Raw genomic sequence first — 25,325 nt, forward strand, 5'->3', positions numbered from 1 at the left:
ATTGAGGAATGAAGGAATGGGAAGAATCAAAGATAACTGTGCAAGTGATTTCAGGACAGGGTCCTTTCCTGTGATGGGAGAGATTGGGAGGAGATAGGGTGGAGTCACAAGGGACAGGGAGAGCCTTGAGCCATGGTAAGGAATCTTTCAAGCACAAGAATGACATTTTGTTTACTTTTAAGAAAGAGCACTCTGATGGCTGTGTGGCAAGGGAGAGGGTAAGGAGGGATTCACATAAAAATTAACCTTCCTTCAACCTAAATGTCCATCCAGAGATGAATAGATAAAGAAGATATGATATAGGTACACAATGGAACATTACTCAGCCATAAAAAAGAATGAAATAATGCCATTTGCAGCAACATGCATGGACCTATTATATTAAGTGAAGTCAGAGAAAGACAAATATCATATGATATTGCTTATATGTGGAATCTAAAAAAAAATGATACAAATGAACTCATATGCAAAACAGAAATAGGCCCACAGACATAGAAAACAAATTTATGGTTACCAAAGGGGACAGGGTGGGGAGGAATAAATTAGGAGTTTGGGATTAACATATGCACACTACCATATATAAAATAGATAACCAACAAGGACCTATCATATAGCACAGAGAACTATACTCAATATTTTTTAATAACTTGTAAGGGAGAAGAATCTGAAAACGAATACATATATGTATGTATAACTGAATCACTTTGCTAAACACCTGAAACTACTGCAACACTGTAAACCAACCATACTTCAATAAAAAAATAAATTAATTTTTAAAAAATTTTAAAACACTAAGCTTCCTTGATTGTGAAATACGAACTGTGAAAACTAAAAAAAAGAAAACTACTAATTCATTCAATCATCAAAATATTTACTGACTTCTGCTGTATATCAGATACTGGTCTCAATAATGTAAAAAATGGTGACCAAAGCAGATTAAAAAAAGCCCTGTCCTCATAGAATCTGCATGCCAGAACACTTGCCAAACACATGATCTAACTGAATCCCCTAAACAATTCTACAGAATAATAATAATCTTCACTGACAGATGAGTAAACAGGACCAAAGAAGATCAAAATTTGCCCAAGGTCTCACAACAGAGGTGAAGTTAGGGTTCAAAGCAAGGAATTCCAGGGCCTTAATCCTTCCATTGCACCATACTGCCTACCACACCTTATAAAATCACAGGAAACTGAACACAGGCATGTATATCAAAGTTGCATCAAATTAGTGTTTTCATTTTCTTTGGATAAATATCCAGGAGAGAAATAGTAGATCATATGGCAGTTCTATTTTTAATTTTTTGAGGAATTTCCATACTTTTCCATAGTGGCTGCACCAATTTACATCCCCACCAACAGTATACAAGGGTTCCCTTTTCTCCACATCCTCATCAACACCTGTTATTTGTTCTCTTTTTGATAGCCATTCTGACAAGTATCTAACCGTGGTGGTATCTAACCGTGGATTTGATTTGCATTTCCCTGATGATTAGTGATGCTAAGCATCTTTCCATGGGCCTTTTGGCCATCTGTATGTCCTCCTTGGAAAAATGCCTAAACAGGTCCTCTGTCCATGTTCTAAATGGATTGTTTATTTTTTTGATATTGAGTTGTGTGAGTTATTAACATATTTCGGACATTAACCCCTTAGCAGATATATCATTTCAAATATCTTCTTCCATTCCATAGGTTGCCTTTCCATTTTGTTGATGGTTTCCTTTGCTGTGTAAAAACTTTTTAGTTTGATGTGGTCCCATTTGTTTATTTTTGCTTTTGTTTTCCTTGCATGAGGAGACAGATCCAAAAAATATTGCTAAGACCAGTGTCAAAGGGCACACTATGATTTTTTTCTGGAATTTTTATGGTTTCAGGTCTTACATTTAAGTTTTTAATCCATTGTGAGTTTTTCTTTGAATATAGTGTAAAAAAGTGGGCCAGTTTCACTCTTTAGCATGTAGCTGTCCAATTTTCCCAACACCATTTATTGAACAGACTGTCTGTTCCCCATTGTGTATTCTTGGCTCCTTTGCTGTAAATTAATTGACCATATAAATGAGGGTTGGGTCCTTTATTTCTTTCCACTGATCTGTGTTACTTTTTGTGCCAGTACCATACAGTTTTGACTACTATAGCTTTGTAGTAGAGTTTGAAATCAGAGCGCATACAACTTCCAACTTTTTCTTTCTTTCTTAATACTGCTTTGGCTATTTATGGTCTTTTGTGGTTTCATTTATGTGAAAAATGCCACTGGTATTTTGATAGGCATTGCACTGAATCTATAGATTGCTTTGGGTAGTATGAACATTTTAACAATATAAATTCTTATCTATGAAAATGATATACCCTTCCATTTATTTGTGTCATTTTCATTTTCTTTCATCAGTGTCTTATAGTTTTCAGCACACAAGTCTTTTGCCTCCTTGGTTAAATTTATTCCTCAGTATGTATTTCAATCTTTTTGATACAATTGTAAATAAAATTTTCTTAATTTCTCTTTCTGAGAGATTATTAGTGTATAAAAATATCACAGATTTATGTATATTAATTTTGTATCCTGCAACTTTACTGAAGTCATTGATTAATTCTAATAGTTTTTTGGTGGAATCATTAGGGTTTTCTATATATAATATCATGTCATCAGCAAATAGTGACAGTTTTACTTTTTTTCCGATCTGGATGCCTTTAATTTTGTTTATGTGTCCGACTTCTGTGTCTAGGACTTTCAATATTATGTTGAATAAAAGTGGTAGGAGTGGGCATCCTTGACTTGTTCCTGATCTTGGAGGAAATGCTTTCAGCTTTTCACTGTTGAGTATAATGTTAGCTGTGGGATTGTCAAATATGACCTTTATTATGTGAAGTTAAGTTCTCTCTATACACACTTTGTTGAGAGTTTTTATCATAAATGGATGTTGAATTCTGTCAAACACTTTTTCTGCATCTACTGAGATGATCATACGATTTTTATCCTTCATTTTGTTATTGTGATGTATCACACTGATTGATTTGTGGATGTTGAACCATCTTGCAACACTGGGATATATCCCACTTGATTATGGTGTATGATCCTTTTAATGTATTGTTCAATTCAGTTTGCTAATATTCTGTTGAGGATTTTTGCACCTCTGTTCATCAGTGACAATGGCCTGTAATTTTCTTTTCTTGTAGTGTCTTTATCTGATTTTGGTATCTGGGTAATGCTGGCCTCCTAGAATGAGTTTGGAAGTATTCCTTCATCTCCAGTTTTTCTGGAATAGTTTGAAAAAAGTAGGTGCTAACTTTTCAAGTGTTTGGTAGAATTCATCGTGAAGCAGTCTGGTTCAGGACTTTTGTTTGTTAGGAGTTTTCTTATTACTGACTCAATTTCATTACTCATAATCAGTCTGTTCATATTTTCTATTTCTTCCTGATTTGGTCTTGGAAGATTGTGTGTTTCTAGGAATTTATCCATTTCTTCTAGGTTATTCAATTTGTTGATATATAGTTGTTCATAGTAATCTCTTACGATCCTCTATTTCTGTGTGGTTGATTGTAACTCTCCTCTTTCTTTCACTTCTGATTTTATTTATTTGGCCCTCTCTCTTTTTTTTCTTGATGAATGTAACTAAAGGTTTATCAAGTTCCTTTATCTTTTCAATGAACCAGTTTTTAGTATCACTGATCTTTTCTATTGGTTTTTTAGTCTCTATTTCACTTATTTCTGCTCTGATCTTTATTATTTCCTTCCTTCTGCTAACTTTGGGTTTTGTTCTTCTTTTTCTAGCTCCTTTAGATATAAAGTTAGATTGTTTGAGATTTTTCTTGTTTCCTGATGTAGGCCTGTATTGCCATAAACATTCCTCTTAAAACTGCTTTTACTGAGTCCCGTAGATTTTGCAATGCTGTATTTCCATTATCATTTGTCTCCAGGTATTTTTAACTCTCCTCTTTGATTTTTTCATTGACCCACTGGTTGTTTAGTAGTATGTTACTTAACCTCCAGGTGTTTGTGTTTTTTCCAGTTTTTATCTTGTAACTGGCTTCTAGTTCTGTACTGTTGTGGTCAGAAAAGATGCTTGATGTGATCTGGATCTTCTTAAATTTGTTGACACTTGCCTTGTGGCCTAACATGTGATCTATCCTGGCGAATGTTCCTGTGTGAAAAGAATGTGTATTCTGTTCTTCTGGAGTAAAATGTTCTATATAGATTTATCTATTAAGTCCATCTGGTCTAATGTGTACTTAAAGGTCAATGTTCCCTTACTGACTTTCCATCTAGATGATCTATTCATTGTTGGAAGTGGGGTGTTAAAGTCCCCTACTATTATTGTATTACTATCAATACGTCCCTTTATGTCTGTTAATATTTATGTATTTAGGTGCTCCTATATTGGCTGCATAGGTATTTACAAATGTTATATCGTCTTCTTGGATTGATCCCTTGATCATTATGTAATGTCCTTATTTGCTCCATTACAGTCTTTGTTTTAAAGTCTATTATGTCTGATATAAGCATTGCTACCCCAGATTTCTTTTCATTTTATATGCATAGAACATCTTTTTCCATCTCCTTAATTCCAGTCTGTGTGTGTCTTTAGATCTGAAGTGAGTCTCTTGTGGGCAGTATATACTTGGATTTTGGTTTTCTTTTTTAACCATTCAGCCACCCTTTGTCTTTTGATTGGAGCATTTAGTACATTTACATTTAAAGTAATTATTGATAGGGATATACTTACTGCCATTTTTTAAATTGTTTTATGGTTGTTTTTGTAAATTATTTTTGGTTTCTTTCTTCTTGTCTTGTTCTCTTCCCTTGTGATTTGATGAATTTCTTTAGTGTTATGTTTGTATTGCTTTCTTTTAATTTTCTGTGTATCTGTTATAGATTTTCAGTTTGTGGTTAGCACAATGTTCATACATAACAACTTATGCATATAACAGTCTATTTTAACTGGCTGAATGGATACAAAACAAGACCCATATATATGACATCTACCAGAGACCCACTTCAGACCTCGGGATGCATAAAGACTGAAAGTGAGTGATGGAAAAAGAGATTCCATGCAAATGGAAATCAAAAGAAAACTGGAGTAGCAATTCTCGTATCAGACAAAATAAACTTTAAAATAAAGACTATTACAAGAGACAAAGAAAGACACTACAAAATGATCAAGGGATCAATCCAAGAAGAAGATATAACAATTGTAAATATTTATGCACCCAACATAGGAGCACCTCAATACATAAGGCAAATGCTAACAGCCATAAAAGGGGAAATCGACAGAAACACACAATAGTAGGAGACTTTTTAACACCCCACTTTTACCAATGGACAGATATCCAAAATGAAAATAAATAAGGAAACACAAGCTTTAAATGACACATTAAACAAGATGGACTTAATTGATATTTATAGGACATTCCAACCAAAAACAACAGAATAAACTTTCTTCTCAAGTGCTCATGGAACACTCTCCAGGACAGATCATACCTTGGGTCACAAATCAAGCCTTGGTAAATTTAAGAAAACTGAAATCGTATCAAGTATCTTTTCTGACCACAATGCTATGACACTAGATATCAATTACAGGAAAAGAATCTGTAAAAAATACAAACACATGGAGGCTAAACAATACACCACTAAATAACCAAGAGACCATTGAAGAAATCAAAGAGGAAATCAAAAAATACCTAGAAACAAATGACAATGAAAACACGACAAACCAAAACCTATGGGATGCAGCAAATGCAGTTCTAAGAGGGAAGTTTATAGCAATACAATCCTACCTCAAGAAACAAGAAACATCTCAAATAAACAACCTAACCTTACACCTAAAGCAATTAGAGAAAGAACAAAAAACCCAAAGTTAGCAGAAGGAAAGAAATCATAAAGATCAGATCACAAATAAATGAAAAAGAAATGAAGGAAACAATAGCAAAGATCAAAAAAACTAAAAGCTGGTTCTTTGAGAAGATAAAATTGATAAACCATTAGCCAGACTCATCAATAAAAAAAGGGAGAACACTCAAATCAATAAAATTAGAGATGAAAAAGGAGAAGTAACAACTGACACTGCAGAAATACAAAGGATCATGAGAGATTACTACAAGCAACTATATGCCAATAAAATGGACAACCTGGAAGAAATGGACAGATTCTTAGAAAAGCACAACCTTCTGAGACTGAACCAGGAAGAAATAGAAAATATAAAGAGACCAATCACAAGCACTGAAATTGAAACTGATTAAAAATCTTCCAACAAACAAAAGCCCAGGACCAGATGGCTTCACAGGCGAATTCTATCAAACATTAAGAGAAGAGCTAACACCTATTCTTCTCAAACTCTTCCAAAATATAGCAGAGGGAAGAACACTCCCAAACTATTTCTATGAGGCCACCATCACCCAGATACCAAAACCAGACAAAGCTTTCATAAAAACAGAAAACTACAGGTCAATATCACTGATGAACATAGATGCAAAAATCCCCAGCAAAATACTAGCAAACAGACTCCAACAGCACATTAAAAGGATCATACACCATGATCAAGTGGGGTTTATCCCAGGAATGCAAGAATTCTTCAATATATGCAAATCAATCAACGTGATACACCATATTAACAAACTGAAGAATAAAAACCATACGATCATCTCAACAGATGCAGAAAAAGCTTTCGACAAAATTCAACACCCATTTATGATAAAAACCCTCCAGAAAGTAGGAATAGAGGGAACTTTCCTCAACAGAATAAAGGCCATACATGACAAACCCACAGCCAACATTGTCCTCAATGGTGAAAAACTGAAACCATTTCCACTAAGATCAGGAACAAGACAAGGTTGTTCCCTCTCACCACTATTAATCAACACAGTTTTGGAAGTTTTACCCACAGCAATCAGAGACGAAAAAGAAATAAAAGGAATCCAAATCGGAAAAGAAGAAGTAAAACTGCCACTGTTTGCAGATGACTTGACACTATACTTAGAGAATCCTAAAGATGCTACCAGAAAACTACTAGAGCTAATCAATGAATTTGGTAAAGTAGCAGGATACAAAATTTAATGCACAGAAATCTCTTGCACTCCTATACACTAATGATGAAAAATCTGAAAGAGAAATTAAGGAAACACTCCCACTTACCATGGCAACAAAAAGAATAAAATACCTAGGAATAAACCTACCTAAGGAGACAAAAGACCTGTATGCACAAAACTATAAGACACTGATGAAAGAAATTAAAGATGATACAAATAGATGGAGAGATATACCATGTTCTTGGATTGGAAAAATCAACATTGTGAAAATTACTATACTACCCAAAGCAATCTACAGATACAATGCAACCCCTATCAAACTACCAATGGCATTTTTCACAGAACTAGAACAAAAAATTTCACAATTTGTATGGAAACACAAATGACCCCGAATAGCCAAAGCAATCTTGAGAAAGAAAAACGGAGCTGGAGGAATCAGGCTCCCTGACTTCAGACTATACTACAAAGCTACAGTAATCAAGACAGTATGCTACTGGCACAAAAACAGAAATACAGATCAATGGAACAGGATAGAAAGCCCAGAGATAAACCCATGCACATATGGTCACCTTATCTTTGGTAAAGGAGGCAAGAATATACAATGGAGAAAAGACAGCCTCTTCAATAAGTGGTGCTGGGAAAACTGGACAGCTACATGTAAAAGAATGAAATTAGAACTCTCCCTAACACCATACACAAAAATAAACTCAAAATGGATTAAAGACCTAAATGTAAGGTCAGACACTATAAAACTCTTAGAGGAAAACATAGGCAGAACACTCTATGACATACATCACAGCAAGATCCTTTTTGACCCACCTCCTAGAGAAATGGAAATAAAAACAAAAATAAACAAACAGGACCTAATGAAACTTAAAATCTTTTGCACAGCAGAGGAAACCATAAACCTTTCTCCCTCAGAATGGGAGAAAATATTTGCAAATGAAGCAACTGACAAAGGATTTATCTCCAAAATTTACAAGCAGCTCATGCCACTCAATATCAAGAAAACAAACAACCTAATCCAAAAATGGGCAGAAGACCTAAATAGACATTTCTCCAAAGAAGATATACAGGTTGCCAACAAACACATGAAAGGATGCTCAACATCACTAATCATCTGAGAAATGCAAATCAAATCTACAATGAGGTATCATCTCACATCAGTCAGAATGGCCAGCATCAAAAAGTCTGCAAACAATAAATGCTGGAGAGGGTGTGGAGAAAAGGGAACCCTCTTGCACTGTTGGTGGGAATGTAAATTGATACAGCCACTATGGAGAACAGTATGGAGGTTTCTGAAAAAACTAAAAATAGAACTATCATACGACCCAGCAATCCCACTACTGGGCATATACCCTGAGAAAACCATAATTCAAGAAGAGTCATGTACCAAAATGTTCATGGCAGCTCTATTTACAACAGCCAGGACATGGAAGCAACCTAAATGTCCATGACAGATGAATGGATAAAGAAGATGTGGCACATATATGCAATGGAATATTACTCAGCCATAAAAAGAAACGAAATTGAGCTATTTGTAGTGAGGTGGACGGACCTAGAATCTGTCATACAGAGTGAAGTCAGTCAGAAAGAGAAAAAAAAATACCATATGCTAACACATATATATGAAATCTAAAAAAAAAAAAAATGGTTCTGAAGAACCTAGGGGCAGGACAGGAATAAAGATGCAGACGTAGACAATGGACTTGAGGACATGGGGAGGGGGAAGGGTAAGCTGGGACAAAGTGAGAGAGTGGCATGGACATATATACACTACCAAATGTAAAACAGATAGCTAGTGGGAAGCAGCTGCATAGCACAGGGAGATCAGCCTGGTGCTTTGTGTCCACCTAGAGGGGTGGAATAGGGAGGAGATATGGGGATATATGTATATGTATAGCAGATTCATTCTGTTATAAAGCAGCAACTAACACAACGTTGTAAAGCAATTATACTCCAATAAAGATGTTTAAAAAAAAAAAAGTCTATTTTAAGTTGATGGTCACTTAAGCTTAGAGCATCCTAAAAGCACATTTTATTACCTCCCCCAACAAGCACTTTTCGCTTTTGACGTAATTTTTTACATCTTTTTATTTTATGTATTGCTTAACTAAGTATTTTAGATATATTTTATTTCTTTTGTCATTAAACTTTCATAGTAGCTTTTACAGGTAGTTGGTACACTACCTTTACTACACGTTTGCCTTTACCAGTGGAATTTTTTTTCATAATTTTCTTGTTTCTAGTTATGGCCTTTTCTTTTATGTTTAAAGAACTCCATTTAACAATTCTTGTAAGGCTGCTTTAGTGGTGATGAATTTCTTTAGCTTTTGCTTGTCTGGGATAGTTTTTATCTCTCCTTAAATTCTGATTAATAACCTTGCTGAGTAAAGCATTCATGGTTGTAAGTTTTTTCCTTTCAGCACTTTGAATATATCATGCCAGTCCCTTTTGTCCTGTAAAGTTTCTGCTAAAAAAAATCAGCTCAAAAGAGGGCTCCCTTGTACGTAACTACTTGTTTTCCTCTTGCTGCTTTTAAATTTCTCTCTTTAACTTTTGACATTTTAATTATAATGTGTCTTGGTGTGGATCTCTTTGGGTTCATCTTGTTTCAGAGTCCATGCTTCCTGGACTTGGATGTCTGTTTTCTTTACCATGTTAAATTTTTTTTCAGCCATTATTTCTTCAAATAGGTCTACTAGAACTTTCTCTCTTTCTCCTACTGGGACCCCTTAAAATGCAAATATTGGTATACTTGGTGTTATCCTAGAGGTTCCTTAAACTATCCTCATTTTTTAAAATTCTTTTTATGTTCTGATTGGGTGATTTCCACTACCCTGTCTTCCAGGTGCTGAGCCATTCTTCTGTACGTGCTCCTCTAATGTGCTGTTGATTCCCTCTAACATCTTTATTGGAGTATAATTGCTTTAGAATGGTGTGTTAGTTTCTGCCTTATAACAAAGTGAATCAGCTATACATATACATATATCTCCATATCTCTTCCCTCTTGCGTCTCCCTCCCTCCCACCCACCATATCCCACCCCTCTAGGTGGTCACAAAGCACTGAGCTGATCTCTCTGTGCTATGCGGCTGCTTCCCACTAGCTATCTGTTTTACATTTGGTAGTGTATATATGTCCATGCCACTCTCTCACTTTGTCCCAGCTTACCCTTCCCCCTTCCCATGTCCTCAAATCTGTTATCTAGTAGGTCTGCGTCTTTATTCCCGTCTTGCCCCTAGGTTCTTCATGACAATTTTTTTTTTTTTAGATTCCATATTATGCGTTAGCATATGGTATTTGTTTTTCTCTTTCTGACTTACTTCACTCTGTAGGACAGACTCTAGGTCCATACACCTCACTACAAATAACTCAATTTCATTTCTTTTTATGGCTGAGTAATATTCCATTGTGTATATGTGCCACATCTTCTTTATCCATTCATCTGTCGATGGACACTTAGGTTGCTTCCACGTCCTGGCTATTGTAAATAGAGCTGCAATGAACATTGTGGTACACAACTCTTTTTGAATTATGGTTTTCTCAGGGTATATGCCCAGTAGTGGGATTGCTGGGTCATATGGTAGTTCTGTTTTTAGTTTTTTCAGGAACCTCCATACTGTTCTCCATAGTGGCTGTATCAATTTACATTCCCACCAACAGTGCAAGAGGGTTCCCTTTTCTCCACACCTTCTCCAGCATTCATTGTTTGTAGATTTTTTGATGCTGGCCATTCTGACTGGTGTGAGGTGATACCTCATTGTAGTTTTGATTTGCATTTCTCTAATGATTAGTGATGTTGAGCATTCCCCTCTAGGGTATTTTAAATTTCAGTTATTGCATTCTTCAGTTCTGCCTGGTTCTTTTTTATATTTTCTACTTTTTTGTTCAAGTTATCACTGTATACATCCATTCTTCTCCTTAGTTCAGTAAGCATCTTTATGACTATTACATTCAACTCTACTTGGTAAATCGTTCATCTCCATTTCATTTTATTCTTTTTCTGAGGTTGTGTCTTGTTCTTTTGTTTGGAAGGTTTTTCATTGTCTCCTAATTTTTCCTAATTCTCTGTGTTTGTTTCTATGTGTAAGTTATATCAGCTAATCTCCCAGTCTTGAAAGAGTGGCTTTTTTTTTTTTTTTAATATTTATTTATTTATTTATGGCTGTGTTGGGTCTTTGTTTCTATGTGAGGGCTTTCTCTAGTTGCGGCGAGTGGGGGCCACTCTTCATCGCGGTGCGCGGGCCTCTCACTATCGCCGCCTCTCTTGCTGTGGAGCACAGGCTCCAGACGCGCAGGCTCAGTAATTGTGGCTGACGGGCCCAGTTGCTTCGCGGCATGTGGGATCCTCCCAGACCAGGGCTCGAACCCGTGTCCCCTGCATTGGCAGGCAGAGTCTCAACCACTGCGCCACCAGGGAAGCCCGAAAGAGTGGCTTTATTTAGAAGGTGTCCTGTGATGCCCAGTGGTGCAGTCCTCCGTGGTCACCGGAGCCAGGTGCCCCGGGAGTATCTCCCATGTGAGCTGTGTGTGCCCTCCTTTGGTGGTTGGACCGTGCTTGCTGCAGGCCCACTGATGGGTGGGACTGGCCCCAGTGTGACCAGCTGTGAGGCCCAGCTGTGACTGTTGCAGGTATACTGGTATGCAGAACTGGCACCCCAGAGTGGGAGCTGCTTTGGAGGGGCACTGGGCCAGCCAAGGTCACCTGCTGGGTGGGGTGGGCTAGGAGCTACTTTGGAAAATCTAGCCAGGGTGTGTGGTTGGGCAGGATTGGCCTTCGGGGAATACTGGGCAGGCACATGGTGTTGATTAGGCTGATTGAGGGTGACAGAAATGGTGCCTGCCAGCACCTGCCAGGTAGGTGGAAGGAGAGTTAAAAAAAAAAAAAATTGCACCCGCCAGCACTTCTATTCCCAGCGAAAGCTCCACCAGATCCCTGCCCCTCCAGCACACACCCTAATACTAGTCAATGAATCTTCTTGTCTTATGACTTAGCTACTTTTCAAGCTGCTTCCTCTGCACTGGGACTCAAGAGTCAGCGAGTTTGTGTGTGAGCCCTTCTAGAGCAGAGCCTCCATATCCCATGACCCTCTGGCTCTCCCATACATAAGCCCCGCTGGTTTTCAAAGCCAGATGTTATGGGGCTCTTCTACTCAGTGCAGGTCCCTCAGGCTGGGAAGCCCAACATGGGGCTCGGACCTCTCACTCCTCAGGGCGGACCTCTGTGGTTGTGATAGTCCTCCCACTTGTGGGTCACCGCACTGGTGGTGTGGGTTCTCACTAGACTGCACCTCTGCCCCTCCTACCCGTCTCACTGTGGCCTATTCTTTATATCCTTGGTTGTAGAAAATGTGTTCTGCTAGTCTTTAGGTCATTCTAGAGACAGTTATTCCATATGTAGTTGTAGTTTTTGTGTGTCTATGGGAGGAGGTGAGCTCAGGATCTTCCTGCTCCACCATCTGGATCTAGACTCTCTATAATCTCCCTATTTTAAAACCTGCTAATTAGCAAACTTAATTCCATCTGCTTCCCCTTTGCCATGTAATATAACATATTTCAGGTTCTGTGAACTAGGCTGTGGATCTTTGGAAGGCCATTATTCTGCCCACTACATCCCTCTTTGTCTTTAGTACCAGATACCTTACCTAAGTGTGGATTTTTTTATATCTATCATATAATGCCTATTATCTTGTTTCTCTAATGAACTGTAATTGTTAAGAAGTTCATATTCAAATATAAAACCCAGATGTACTAATGAGTTCATTTCAAATGTCTGGTAATTTTACTGCTCTGGTTCCTTTTAGGCTGTATTGATTCTATAAACTATTAAATTTCATATTGTTTTTCATTTACAGGAAACACCTTTTGTTGTATCTGCTCAAATTCTAATGACTCTATAACCCCCATCACCCCCAGACCCACGGCCACCACTTTTACACAACATGGGGGCTACAACCACAGTTGACTGGAACTGGACTTGGTGTCTACAACACGGAATAATCACAGACCCTTCCTCGGGAATTCAGGGAGCATCTGTCTTTCTCTGAGGCTCATAATGCACCATTTGTGCTTAGAAGTTGTACATGGCATTTTCCCACTCACCACATGGATTGCTTAAGAGAAAGTTGGTCATCAGGAAAAATAAATAAATAAAAATAAACTACGGCCAATGAGCAGAAAGAAGTAGACGGTAAGAAAATAATCCATGGGGCCTCACTAGCCTTAAACATCTGATTCCAGTTCTCCCCAACACCTTGTTATATTCTTTGCCTTGGTGTCCATGACGCACTCTTTCATTAATACAATAAATTTTTATTTCTTAAACTATTTCAGGTTGTTTTCTGTTATGTACAACTAAAATGACCATCTCCTACCACTATGAAAGTATAGAAACTCGTTTGCCCACGTAGAATACAAAGCAATAGTGCTATCCCCAGAAGCTTACTCTCTCTGCAAGACACACAATGCAGGATGTAGGGTGTGTATAATATGTCCTCACGTGATGCCAGGTCACATTATTAACAACAAAAGCAACAAAAACGTACGCATTTACTTCACAGACACAGTTGAAAAGCAGCCTCTCTGTACGTCTTTCTCTCCTACCCTCTGGGCTGCAAGTCTCCACTCTCAACTAAATCTGTAGAATGGAGTTGAAAGGGAGCCTGTGGCACATTACCTGTCTTTAACTTCTGGAATCTTCGTTGTGGCCAGCGCTGTCACAGAAGCACTATCTTCCAGCACCAGCATTCCTTCATTCACGTTTTTGAACTACATAAGCACGTGTCTATCTCCATTGAAAACCCGAACTCATTTAAAGTCAAGTACCAGCTTTTACTCAAATCTGAAAACCTCCCATGACAACTTTGTACTTTTAAAGCAACAAACAGAAAATTTACTTTGGAGGAAAACCTTACAGTAAAGGAGTGGTACCATAATTTCTTAAACTATTAAGAAATGTAAAATGAAGGACAAAAAGGAGTGAAATAAAGGTCTCAATAAACATCAAGGTTGCCTGATAGCAACTTTACCTGAAACCTTTCAAAGCCTCCTTGAGGGAGTTTCCAAGACAAATATATTGTGTGTTCCTCCTGCCCCAAAATCAGCAAATCTGATGGTGGGTCTGGATCTAGGGCAAGGAAATAAGACACGGGAATGAAAGCTTTGAAAAAAAAAAAAAAAAAACATTTCTATCATCATGTTACCTGTACTGGACTGATAAACTTGACTCTCACACTATGGAAGACAGACATGATACGTAGGCTTTTCTAGTCAGTCTTAGCACTATGTGATCTTATGCAGGCTATTTACCTTGAGTCTCAGTCTCCTCATATCCACAATGCAACAGGGAAACAAATTTTCTAGAAAGCCTTTTTCCACAATAAAATTATATAAAGTATGGATTTTCATATTTATTTTTGTCATAGCAGAATTCAGTATGAAGTTATTACAAGTGAGATTTTTAACTTAGAATTTTATACACTGCATAAATTAAGAGATATATCCAGCCCCCTTCCTTGTTTCCAAACTCCTTTTCCCTTTAAACATTTTATCTAAGAAGGTTCTAGAAACTTATTTTTTCAATTCAGTAGCATGTCTCTATTTCTAATTTATATTTCAAACTGAAATGTAGCATTTCTTTCCTTAACTGGAAGAAATGCCATATTAAAATTTTATTGGAATAATCTCACATCTAATATTCAAATTCTGTGTGAGATTTTTTTTTGTCCTTACTTACTTATTGATTTAAGTCTATTAGAATTCAATCCAGTGGTAGATTTAAACCTGTGTTACTGATTCACAATCCTTTTTATTCTATTTTTCTTTGATGTATATTCCCTTTCAACTGGAATTAACTTACTATTTCCCCAGAGTCCCATAATATTTTAGCTTTATTTTTTACATTTATTAATATTCCATCTACTTCCAAATGGATTTGAGGTGGCTTGCAAAGAAAGAGAGGTACGAAAAAGACGAAAAATTATTAATATACAGTAGAAGACAAAAGTCAAATTGTAAAGTGGGAAGGGTGGGGGGAAAAAGTTGCCAGGTTTGTTTGGGAAAACACAGCCAAAGCAACAACCTCTTAAAATACAGAATGTAGGGACTTCTCTGGTGGCGCAGTGGTTAAGAATCTGCCTGCCAATGCAGGGGACAGAGGGTCGAGCCCTGGCCCAGGAAGATCCCACATGCCACAGAGCAACTAAGCCCGTGTGCCACAACTACTGAAGCCTGCACACCTAGAGCCTGTGCTCCACAATAAGAGAAGCCACCACAATGAGAAGCCCACGCACCGCAACAAAGAGTAGCCCCCGCTCACCGCAACTAGAGAAAGCCCGTGCACAGCAACGAAGACCCAATGGAACCAAAAATAAATAAGTAAATATAAAATAAAATAAAATTTTTTTAAAAATACAGAATGTACTATTAAACCTAGGGTAGAAATGAGGAGCTTGAGGTCCAAATAGAATAATGATTTGTACAAAGCCATAGAGCTAAGAATGGGTAGTGTCAGTCCTTCCTATAGCATAGTGGCCTTTCCACCAAAGCAGAGTGGTTACAAGGACAGAATTTGATGTCAGGGAAATATGGGTTGAAATCTGTCATCCTGTATAAGCTACTGAAATTCTCTAAGCCTCAGTTTCCTCATTCGTAAAACAACATGCATCTCATCATGATTAGTAGAATGAATATCATGATTGAGAATTCAGGGACATAAAGCATAGAAAATGCTAGGCAAAGTGCCTGACAAAGAACAAGCGTTCAACGTGATGATGATGACAACGGTGATGATGAGGATGACAATGATAATAACACAACCAAATCTAAGCAGGAAACTAAGATGCTTTCACTGATATAGAATATGAATTACCATCTTTTAAAAAAAGCCTTTTCTCATCTATTGCTGATGGTTCTTAGGATGGTCTTTATGAGAGGCAGCAGAGTGTCATATCAGTTTGAGAGTTAGATACCTGGGTAAAATCTCACCTTCAGTAATGAGTTATGAATGCCTATGAGCCTTACCTTACATTTTAGATAACTCCGGGAGATTCAACACAGTAACTTAAGCACATAGTACCATTGCTGGTACATAATAAGTGCTCAAATTTTTTTAGTTTATTTTCCAGGAATTGATTTGACTGTTGCTGCATTTTACAGTGCTTTCCCATCCTCCACACTGCAAATCCTGAGAGGAAGCCTCCTCTCACACTGATAGGGCACGGGTACTTGAGCACACGTTCACGTGACTGTGACCCACAAGTGACAGGGCTCTTTGGAACATCTGTATATGTTCAGGGCAGGCATACGTGTAAGTGATGCTAATAAGGTCAGAAGAGGCAAACTGAACCCAAGAAATGCAACTGAAAAGACAGTACCGGACTTCCATGGTGGTGCAGTGATTAAGAATCTGCCTGCCAATGCAGGGAACACGGGTTCGAGCCCTGGTCCGGGAAGATCCCACATGCCGTGGAGCAACTAAGCCCGTGCGCCACAACTACTGAGCCTGCACTCTAGAGCCCTCAGGCCACAACTACTGAAGCCCACGTGCCTAGAGCCCGTGCTCCGCAACAAGAGAAGCCACCGCAATGAGAAGCCTGCGCACCGCAACAAAGAGTAGCCCCCGCTCTCAGTAACTAGAGAAAGCCCACGTGCAGCAGCAAAGACCCAATGCACCCAAAAATTAAATAAATTTATTTTAAAAAAAGGCAGTGCCATCTATTTTTCTAGTTCCAAAGTTTTGTTTTTCATAAAATGTTAACAGATATAGTCAAAATATTAGAAAAATATTGAGTATTTCAAGATGACAATACCTTAGGGTTTTAGAGTACTTTTGCTCTTTTCACAAAGAGCTTTGCATTTGATTTTAGTAACAAGATTTTATACCTAGGCAGGAATAATTATCCTCATCGTTTAAGTGAGAACCTCATAGTTTTGCCCAAGGTCACATAGTCTTGTCCAAGGTCACAATAAATGATAGAGAAAGGAACATAATGCAGGCATTCTCCATGTAAATGAGATGCTCCTTCTCTTCAAGCCATAATGTCATAAACCACTTCTATATTGATTGTTAACTAGACATTGGCTTTAAACACAACTACTTCCCTTATTTTCCCTTAACCCATGAAAAGTTAATTAAATATAAAATGAACTTACAAGTGCTAACCATGAGGACAGTAGGATGGCTTCTCTTTAGTCCCTTGGCAGCTATAATGCTAATTAAAAAGTCAGTCCCTGGAGAAAGGCTGTTAAATGAGAATGTCCTACACATTAAAGAAAAATCACATATTAAGATATTTAGCTCAGAAACATTTGGAAAACTCCATCTTCTCACACTACTTGCAGAAAGAATTTTATATATAAGTTTTGGTTTTTTATTGTCTATTATGGAAACAATTTGCTATGCTTACACACAAACAGTTATTGAGAAAGCATAGCTTCTTACGTGGAGAAATTTAAGTCAAGAAGTGTGTATGTCATACATACAAGCATGATGAAATCATGAATTAATTCATTACTATCTATTAGCATAAATAATTTGGTACTGTATATCAGATTTAGTTATTCTTATCACACTATAGTCCAAAAAGTTCTCTTGCAAAGTTTTCTAATTTCTATTTATACTAAACCACTAACATGGCTTTCTAACAACACATGTAAAATGTTCATCTTGTGTTCCATGTAACTTGATATAATTTCTTTTCAATATTTTCATACCTTTTTGTGGAAGGCAGGATTTCTTCTTTCATTAAGCTTTCACTGGATATTGAAATAATGTATCCATCCAGAAGACCTCTAGCTGAAGGCCAGCTAACGGTTACTGCATTTGAATTCCTACTGTGATTCAGAAATTCAACCGCACTTGGGGCTATATCATTTAAAACATACACGTAAAATAACATTTTCTACCGTACAAAGCACCTATTTTTAAAACCACCCTGAAATACTCTCAGGATTTGTTTGACTCTTTGCAAACTCTGAGGGAAACCAAGACATTCCTTTTATTCTTCCTGGTAGATATGCAAAGTTAAAAGATTGGGGGGAAAAAAACAAAAACAAAAACAAAAACAAGAATCATTGTAAACTTTGAAACAGAGCCGATATGTACCCCAGCAGTGTTGTACTCAATATTTCCCCTGCCTCTATAATGTAGGAAGAGGCGATATCTTGGTCTTGTGTAATCACCAACCTCAGAAATATTTAATGATTTTTAGGACTCATTTTAATTAAACACCAAATAGTGACAACCTTAATCAGCAGGAAAGTTAACTGCAATCTAAATATGAAATGCTTCCCTTATTTTCTGAAAAAAAATGTTAAAATAGTATAAAATATATATTTTGTTTCCCCTTTAAAATTCTCCCATGTATAAGAAAGGAACAAAATTGCCACGATATTCTCTCTCAATTCCATTCTATGTTATTACAGTATAAGAATACCAGACATGAGCAGTTTCTAAATACATAAATCAATGTTCCCATACCATCCATGTCAAGAATATCTAAAATAGTTACATTAGTAGAATAGTTGACAATTTTACTTCACCTACATTTGAAAACGTACACATTTGGCATACACCCTTCCCAATCACCCTTTATTTCATATGACTACCATGGAATAAATCACCGTCTGCCATTGGGAGTAAGTTGCTAACGCTGGGGAAATGGCACTTCATTGTCTGTTTAACTGAACAATGGACAAATTAAATCACAAATGGAGACTCTGGCCAGAACCCAGACAGTTAGTAACTCTATTGTCTGGAAACAGACACACAAAGGAGATTGTGCTAATTCATACAAGGGGAAATAGAAAAAGAGACAAGAGGAAATACTGCCTGCCCATTAAGAAAATTTGAGAAGAATGAACTATTTATTAAATCTTCCCTATAAGAACCAAATGAATATTTGAACATTGAAACTTATATGTCAATGGTACCTCAATCAATAAATAAATGAATTTTTTTAAAAAGAAAGAAAATAATACATAAAACCAAATCATTTTTATGGAATCCTTCTGATTATATTAGCAATAAAATATTTTAGAAAATTGGAAATTTTAGAAAAATATTTGAACACTGAATAATACATAGGCTGTACCTGTCTGTATTTCTTTTATGGAGGGAGAACTGTCTTTAAAACCTTCTTTTTCAGTGCGAATTGAAAAGGTGTACACTGTGCCAGGATCCAGGTTAGAGAATGTTGCTGCTTCCTGAAATACCTTCTGGACCTATCGATCCAAAAGAATAACTTACCAAGTGTTCATTTAAGAAATGTTCCACAATCAAACACAAGCAAAAGAAGGTTGGGGGTTATTTAGTTTCACTACTACCTAATATAAGAATGCAGCAATACCGGCTTCAGAATAAAAGTTATTCCTCTGAAAACCCCTTATAACGTACCATGAAAGCAGCAGCACAGTTTATGCATGTGATTTCATAATGCTGAAAATTCCCATCAGCTCGATTCCAGAGAATTTCAATGGAAGAATTTGTAACTTTGCCCTCATGGATATTTGACGGTGCTTCCAGACCTACCCAAAATACATGAAACACTTAAATTCCTCCTGCATGTTTTCTAACCGGGTTTTTTTTTTTTTTTTTTACCCCTTTAAAGGGAGTAAAAAGCACAGTGTAAAAAAGGACAATAGTTTATTAATGAATTATCTATCCTAATTAAAAATAGCTGTTCACACATATGACAGCTTATAAAATATGATAATCAATTGCAATACTCAGAATCATTGTAAATACCATCCCATGCAGCTAACTTTGATGTTGCAGTAAAAACTACGTAAGAGCAAATTCACAGCAGTAAATGTACAATATTCAAAGGAGGAAAAAAGAATTAAAGCTTTCTGAAACTATTAGCATAAGCTGAAAAGACAACAGAGAGAGAAATATGAAGTCTACACAAAGAAGTAAAAGAATCCCTTTGTATCAAACATTGGCTGAAGTTAAAAACAAATTTTATCTGATGAGTTTTAGCATTTAGTTTTCCCAGTTTAAAGATCTCATCTAGCATAAAGGAAAACAATTATTTTAGAAAACCTGAAAAATGTCAGCTTTAGACAATCATCTCATATATTGGTATTTCTGACTGATGTAATGATATTGATATAGATGATCAAGTATTACTTATTTTTAAAGACAAGAACTGTCAAATAGAATGCTGCCCACAATGATTCATAATATAAGAAAGAGAGGCAAGGGCTTCCCTGGTGGCGCAGTGGTTAAGAATCCGCCTGCCAATGCAGGGGACACGGGTTTGAGCCCTGGTCCAGGAAGATCCCACATGCCGCGGAGCAACTAAGCCCGTGCGCCGCAACTACTGAGCCTGCGCTCTAGAGCCTGTGAGCCACAACTACTGAATCCCACGTGCCTAGAGCCTGTGCTCCGCAACAAGAGAAGCCACCGCAATGAGAAGCCCGCGCACCGAAACGAAGAGTAGCCCCCGCGCGCAGCAGCGAAGACACGACACAGCCAAAAATAAATTAATTAAATAAATTAATAAAAAAAAAAAGAAAGAGAGGCAGAGAATACAGATATAAAAAGTTACAAAAATTACAAGCAAAAGTAAAATAAACGTATACTGAGCTGATTATGAACATGTTAAAATGCTATTGGAATAACGTGATTTGTGACATCAATTTGAGATTATTTTTTGGAAAAAATTGAGTTTAAACAGTAAGGGAAGGATTACAGTTTGGGGGAAGAAGACTCGTAGTGGTATAATTACATATGTGAAGATTTATCGTCAGGAAGAGCAAATCATTAAGAACCTGGACATTTATTTATATTTATACTCAGAAATATGTTTTTAGGACACCACGTGATTTTTATATGGCATTTATTATTCTTTGCAATTTATTTCTACATCAAGTAGATGGATACCTTAGATAAATTTCAAGTATCCCAAAATTTCGAAATTAATATCTGTAGAATTTTTGAGTGCCTTAAAGATAAATCAAAATCAACATGAATCTCAAAATGTCAGTATTGGTATGAACAAATATTAAACATATTAATTTAACATATTCAAAGAGGTAAAGAAAATACAAGCTAGTTCTTTCCAGACAAATGGCAGCATGGGATGAGCAAACACACACTTAGATTATATGCTTTGAGAGACACTATCAGGGCCCCTAGACTCAAAAAATATGATCTAGATTTCATAATCTGCCTAAATATTACTCACATTCCTCACTCGAATAAAGTCATTGAAAATTCCAATTAATATGCAAGTATTTTTTTTCTGTTAATAGATAAGAAAAAATTCATGACTTACTAATTTTAAACAAGGTTAGCTCTATCTGCATACTTGGGCAATTAAAGATCAGGCTCAGTAATGAGGTTTTTGCAACTGTTTTAAAGGATATTTGAAAACAATTGTGTTAAAGTGAATGTAGGCTACTAATTTAAAATGACACACAAAATCAAAATCAGGAAGCAACTTAGGTGCTCGCTTCGGCAGCACACAAACTAAAATTGGAACAACACAGAGAAGATTAGCATGGCCCCTGCGCAAGGATGACACGCAAATTTGTGAAGCATTCCATATTTTTAAGAAAATGGTAATAGCAACATACATATCGATAATTACCTTAAATGTAAATGGATTATATGCTCCAACCAAAAGACAGACACTGGCTGAATGGATACAAAAACAAGACCCATATATATGCTGTCTACAAGAGACCCACTTCAGACCTAGGGACACATACAGACTGAAAGTGAGGGGATGGAAATAGATATTCCATGAAAATGGAAATCAAAAGAAAGCTAGAGTAGCCATTCTCATATCAGACAAAAGAGACTTTAAAACAAAGACTATTACAAGAGACAAAGAAGGACACTACATAATGATCAAGGGATCAATCCAAGAAGAAGATATAACAATTGTAAATATTTATGCACCCAACATAGGAGCACTTCAATACATAAGGCAAATGCTAACAGCCATAAAAGGGGAAATCAACAGTAACACAGTCATCATAGGGGACTTTAACACCCCACTTTCACCAATAGACAGATCATCCAAAATGAAAATAAATAAGAAAACACAAGCTTTAAATGACACATTAAACAAGATGGACTTAATTGATATTTATAGGACATTCCATCCAAAAACAACAGAATACACTTTCTTCTCAAGTGCTCATGGAACACTCTCCAGAACAGATCATATCTTGGATCACAAATCAAGCCTTGGTGACTTTAAGAAAACTGAAATCGTATCAAGTATCTTTTCCAACCACAATGCTATAACACTAGATATCAATTACAGGAAAAAAACTGTAAAAAATACAAACACATGGAGGCTAAACAATACACTACTTAATAACCAAGAGATCACTGAAAAAATCAAAGAGGAAATCAAAAACTACCTAGAAACAAATGACAATGAAAACACGATGACACAAAACCTATGGGATGCAGCAAAAGCAGTTCTAAGAGGGAAGTTTATAGCAATACAATCCTACCTTAAGGAACAAGAAACATCTCAAATAAACAACCTAACCTTACACCTAAAGCAATTAGAGAAAGAAGAACAAAAAAACCTCAAAGTTAGCAGAAGGAAAGAAATCATAAAGATCAGATCAGAAAGAAATGAAAAAGAAATGAAGGAAACAACAGCAAAGATCAATAAAACTAAAAGCTGGTTCTTTGAGAAGATAAACAAAATTGATAAACCATTAGCCAGACTCATCAAGAAAAAAAGGGAGAAGACTAAAATCAATAGAATTAGAAATAAAAAAGAAGTATCAACTGACACTGCAGAAATACAAAGGATCATGAGAGATTACTACAAGCAACTATATGCCAATAAAATGGACAACCTGGAAGAAATGGACAAATTCTTAGAAAAGCACAACCTTCTAAGACTGAACCAGGAAGAAACAGAAAATATAAAGAGACCAATCATAAGCACTGAAATTGAAACTGATTAAAAATCTTCCAACAAAAGCCCAGTACCAAATGGCTTCACAGGTGAATTCTATCAAACATTTAGAGAAGAGCTAACACCTATCCTTCTCAAAATCTTCCAAAATATAGCAGATGGAGGAACACTCCCAAACTCATTCTATGAGGCCACCATCACCCTGATACCAAAACCAGACAAAGACGTCACAAAGAAAGAAAACTACAGGTCAATATCACTGATGAACATAAATGCAAAAATCCTCAACAAAATACTAGCAAACAGAATCCAACAGCACATTAAAAGGATCATACACCATGATCAAGTGGGGTTTATCCCAGGAATGCAAGAATTCTTCAATATATGCAAATCAATCAATGTGATACACCACATTAACAAATTGAAGAATATAAACCATATGATCATCTCAACAGATGCAGAAAAAGCTTTCGACAAAATTCAACACCCATTTATGATAAAAACCCTCCAGAAAGTAGGCACAGAGGAAACTTACCTCAACATTATAAAGGCCATATATGACAAACCCACAGCAAACATCGTCCTCAATGGTGAAAAACTGAAACCATATCCACTAAGATCAGGAACAAGACAAGGTTGCCCACTCTCACCACTATTATTCAACACAGTTTTGGAAGTTTTAGCCACAGCAATCAGAGACGAAAAAGAAATAAAAGCAATCCAAATCAGAAAAGAAGAAGTAAAACTGTCACTGTTTGCAGATGACATGATACTATACATAGAGAATCCTAAAGATGCTACCAGAAAACTACTAGAGCTAATCAATGAATTTGGTAAAGTAGCAGGATACAAAATTAATGCACAGAAATCTCTTGCATTCCTATACACTAATCATGAGAAATCTGAAAGAGAAATTAAGGAAACACTCCCACTTACCATGGCAACAAAAAGAATAAAATACCTAGGAATAAACCTACCTAAGGAGAAAAAAGACCTGTATGCAGAAAACTATAAGACACTGATGAAAGAAATTAAAGATGATACAAATAGATGGAGAGATATACCATGTTCTTGGATTGGAAGAATCAACACTGTGAAAATGACTATACTACTCAAAGCAATCTACAGATTCAATGCAATCCCTATCAAACTACCAATGGCATTTTTCACAGGACTAGAACAAAAAATTTCACAATTTGTATGGAAACACAAAAGACCCCGAATAGCCAAAGCAATCTTGAGAAAGAAAAACGGAGCTGGAGGAATCAGGCTCCCTGACTTCAGACTATACTACAAAGCTACAGTAATCAAGACAGTATGGTACTGGCACAAAAACAGAAATATAGGTCAATGGAACAGGGTAGAAAGCCCAGAGATAACCCCACACACATATGGTCACCTTATCTTTGATAAAGGAGGCAAGAATATACAGTGGAGAAAAGACAGCTTCTTCAATAAGTGGTGCTGGGAAAACTGGACAGCTACATGTAAAAGAATGAAATTAGAACTCTCCCTAACACCATACACAAAAATAAACTCAAAATGGATTAAAGACCTAAGTGTAAGGCCAGACACTATCAAACTCTTAGAGGAAAACATAGGCAGAACACTCTATGACATAAATCACAGCAAGATTCTTTTTGACCCACCTCCTAGAGCAATGGAAATAAAAACAAAAATAAACAAATGGGACCTAATGAAACTTAAAAGCTTTTGCACAGCAAAGGAAACAAGATGAAAAGACAACCCTCAGAATGGGAGAAAATATTTGCAAATGAAGCAACTGACAAAGGATTTATCTCCAAAATTTACAAGCAGCTCATGCAGCTCAATATCAAAAACACAGGGCTTCCCTGGTGGCGCAGTGGTTGAGAATCTGCCTGCTAATGCAGGGGACACGGGTTCGAGCCCTGGTCTGGGAAGATCCCACATGCCACGGAGCAGCTGGGCCCGTGAGCCACAACTACTGAGCCTGCGCGTCTGGAGCCTGTGCCCCGCAACAGGAGGGGCCGCAATAGTGAAAGGCCCACGCACTGCGATGAAGAGCGGTCCCCGCACCGCGATGAAGTGTGGCCCCCACTTGCCGCAACTAGAGAAAGCCCTCGCACGAACCGAAGACCCAACACAGCCAAAAATAAATAAATAAATAAATAAAGTAGCTATAAAATTAAAAAAAAAAAAAAAAAAACACAAACAACCCAATCCAAAAATGGGCAGAAGACCTAAATAGACATTTCTCCAAAGAAGATATACAGATTGCCAACAAACACATGAAAGAATGCTCAACATCATTAATCATTAGAGAAATGCAAATCAAAACTACAATGAGATATCATCTCACACCAGCCAGAATGGCCATCATCAAAAAGTCTACAAACAATAAATTCTGGAGAGGGTGTGGAGAAAAGGGAACC

General features: G+C 36.8%; 1 protein-coding gene and 1 non-coding gene across 2 annotated transcripts in view; one reads left to right on the forward strand and one right to left on the reverse strand.

Annotated features, from left to right (window-relative positions):
- The window catches only part of PTPRQ (protein tyrosine phosphatase receptor type Q), a 266,556-nt gene that overhangs the window by 214,718 nt on the left and 26,513 nt on the right, over window positions 1-25,325 (reverse strand). The window contains exons 10-14 of the mRNA XM_057556607.1: window positions 19,413-19,543; window positions 19,111-19,240; window positions 17,732-17,882; window positions 17,171-17,277; window positions 14,047-14,144 (exon numbers count right to left, since the gene is read on the reverse strand). Coding sequence (XP_057412590.1) covers window positions 14,047-14,144; window positions 17,171-17,277; window positions 17,732-17,882; window positions 19,111-19,240; window positions 19,413-19,543 — 617 coding nt within the window. The remainder of the gene's footprint in view (window positions 1-14,046; window positions 14,145-17,170; window positions 17,278-17,731; window positions 17,883-19,110; window positions 19,241-19,412; window positions 19,544-25,325) is intronic.
- LOC114235606 (U6 spliceosomal RNA) lies at window positions 21,468-21,574 on the forward strand. Its single transcript, XR_003621740.1, has one exon. It is a non-coding gene; the product is annotated as a U6 spliceosomal RNA (small nuclear RNA).

The sequence above is a fragment of the Balaenoptera acutorostrata genome, chromosome 11 (assembly GCF_949987535.1).
Source record: "Balaenoptera acutorostrata chromosome 11, mBalAcu1.1, whole genome shotgun sequence".
Lineage (NCBI taxonomy): Eukaryota > Metazoa > Chordata > Mammalia > Artiodactyla > Balaenopteridae > Balaenoptera > Balaenoptera acutorostrata.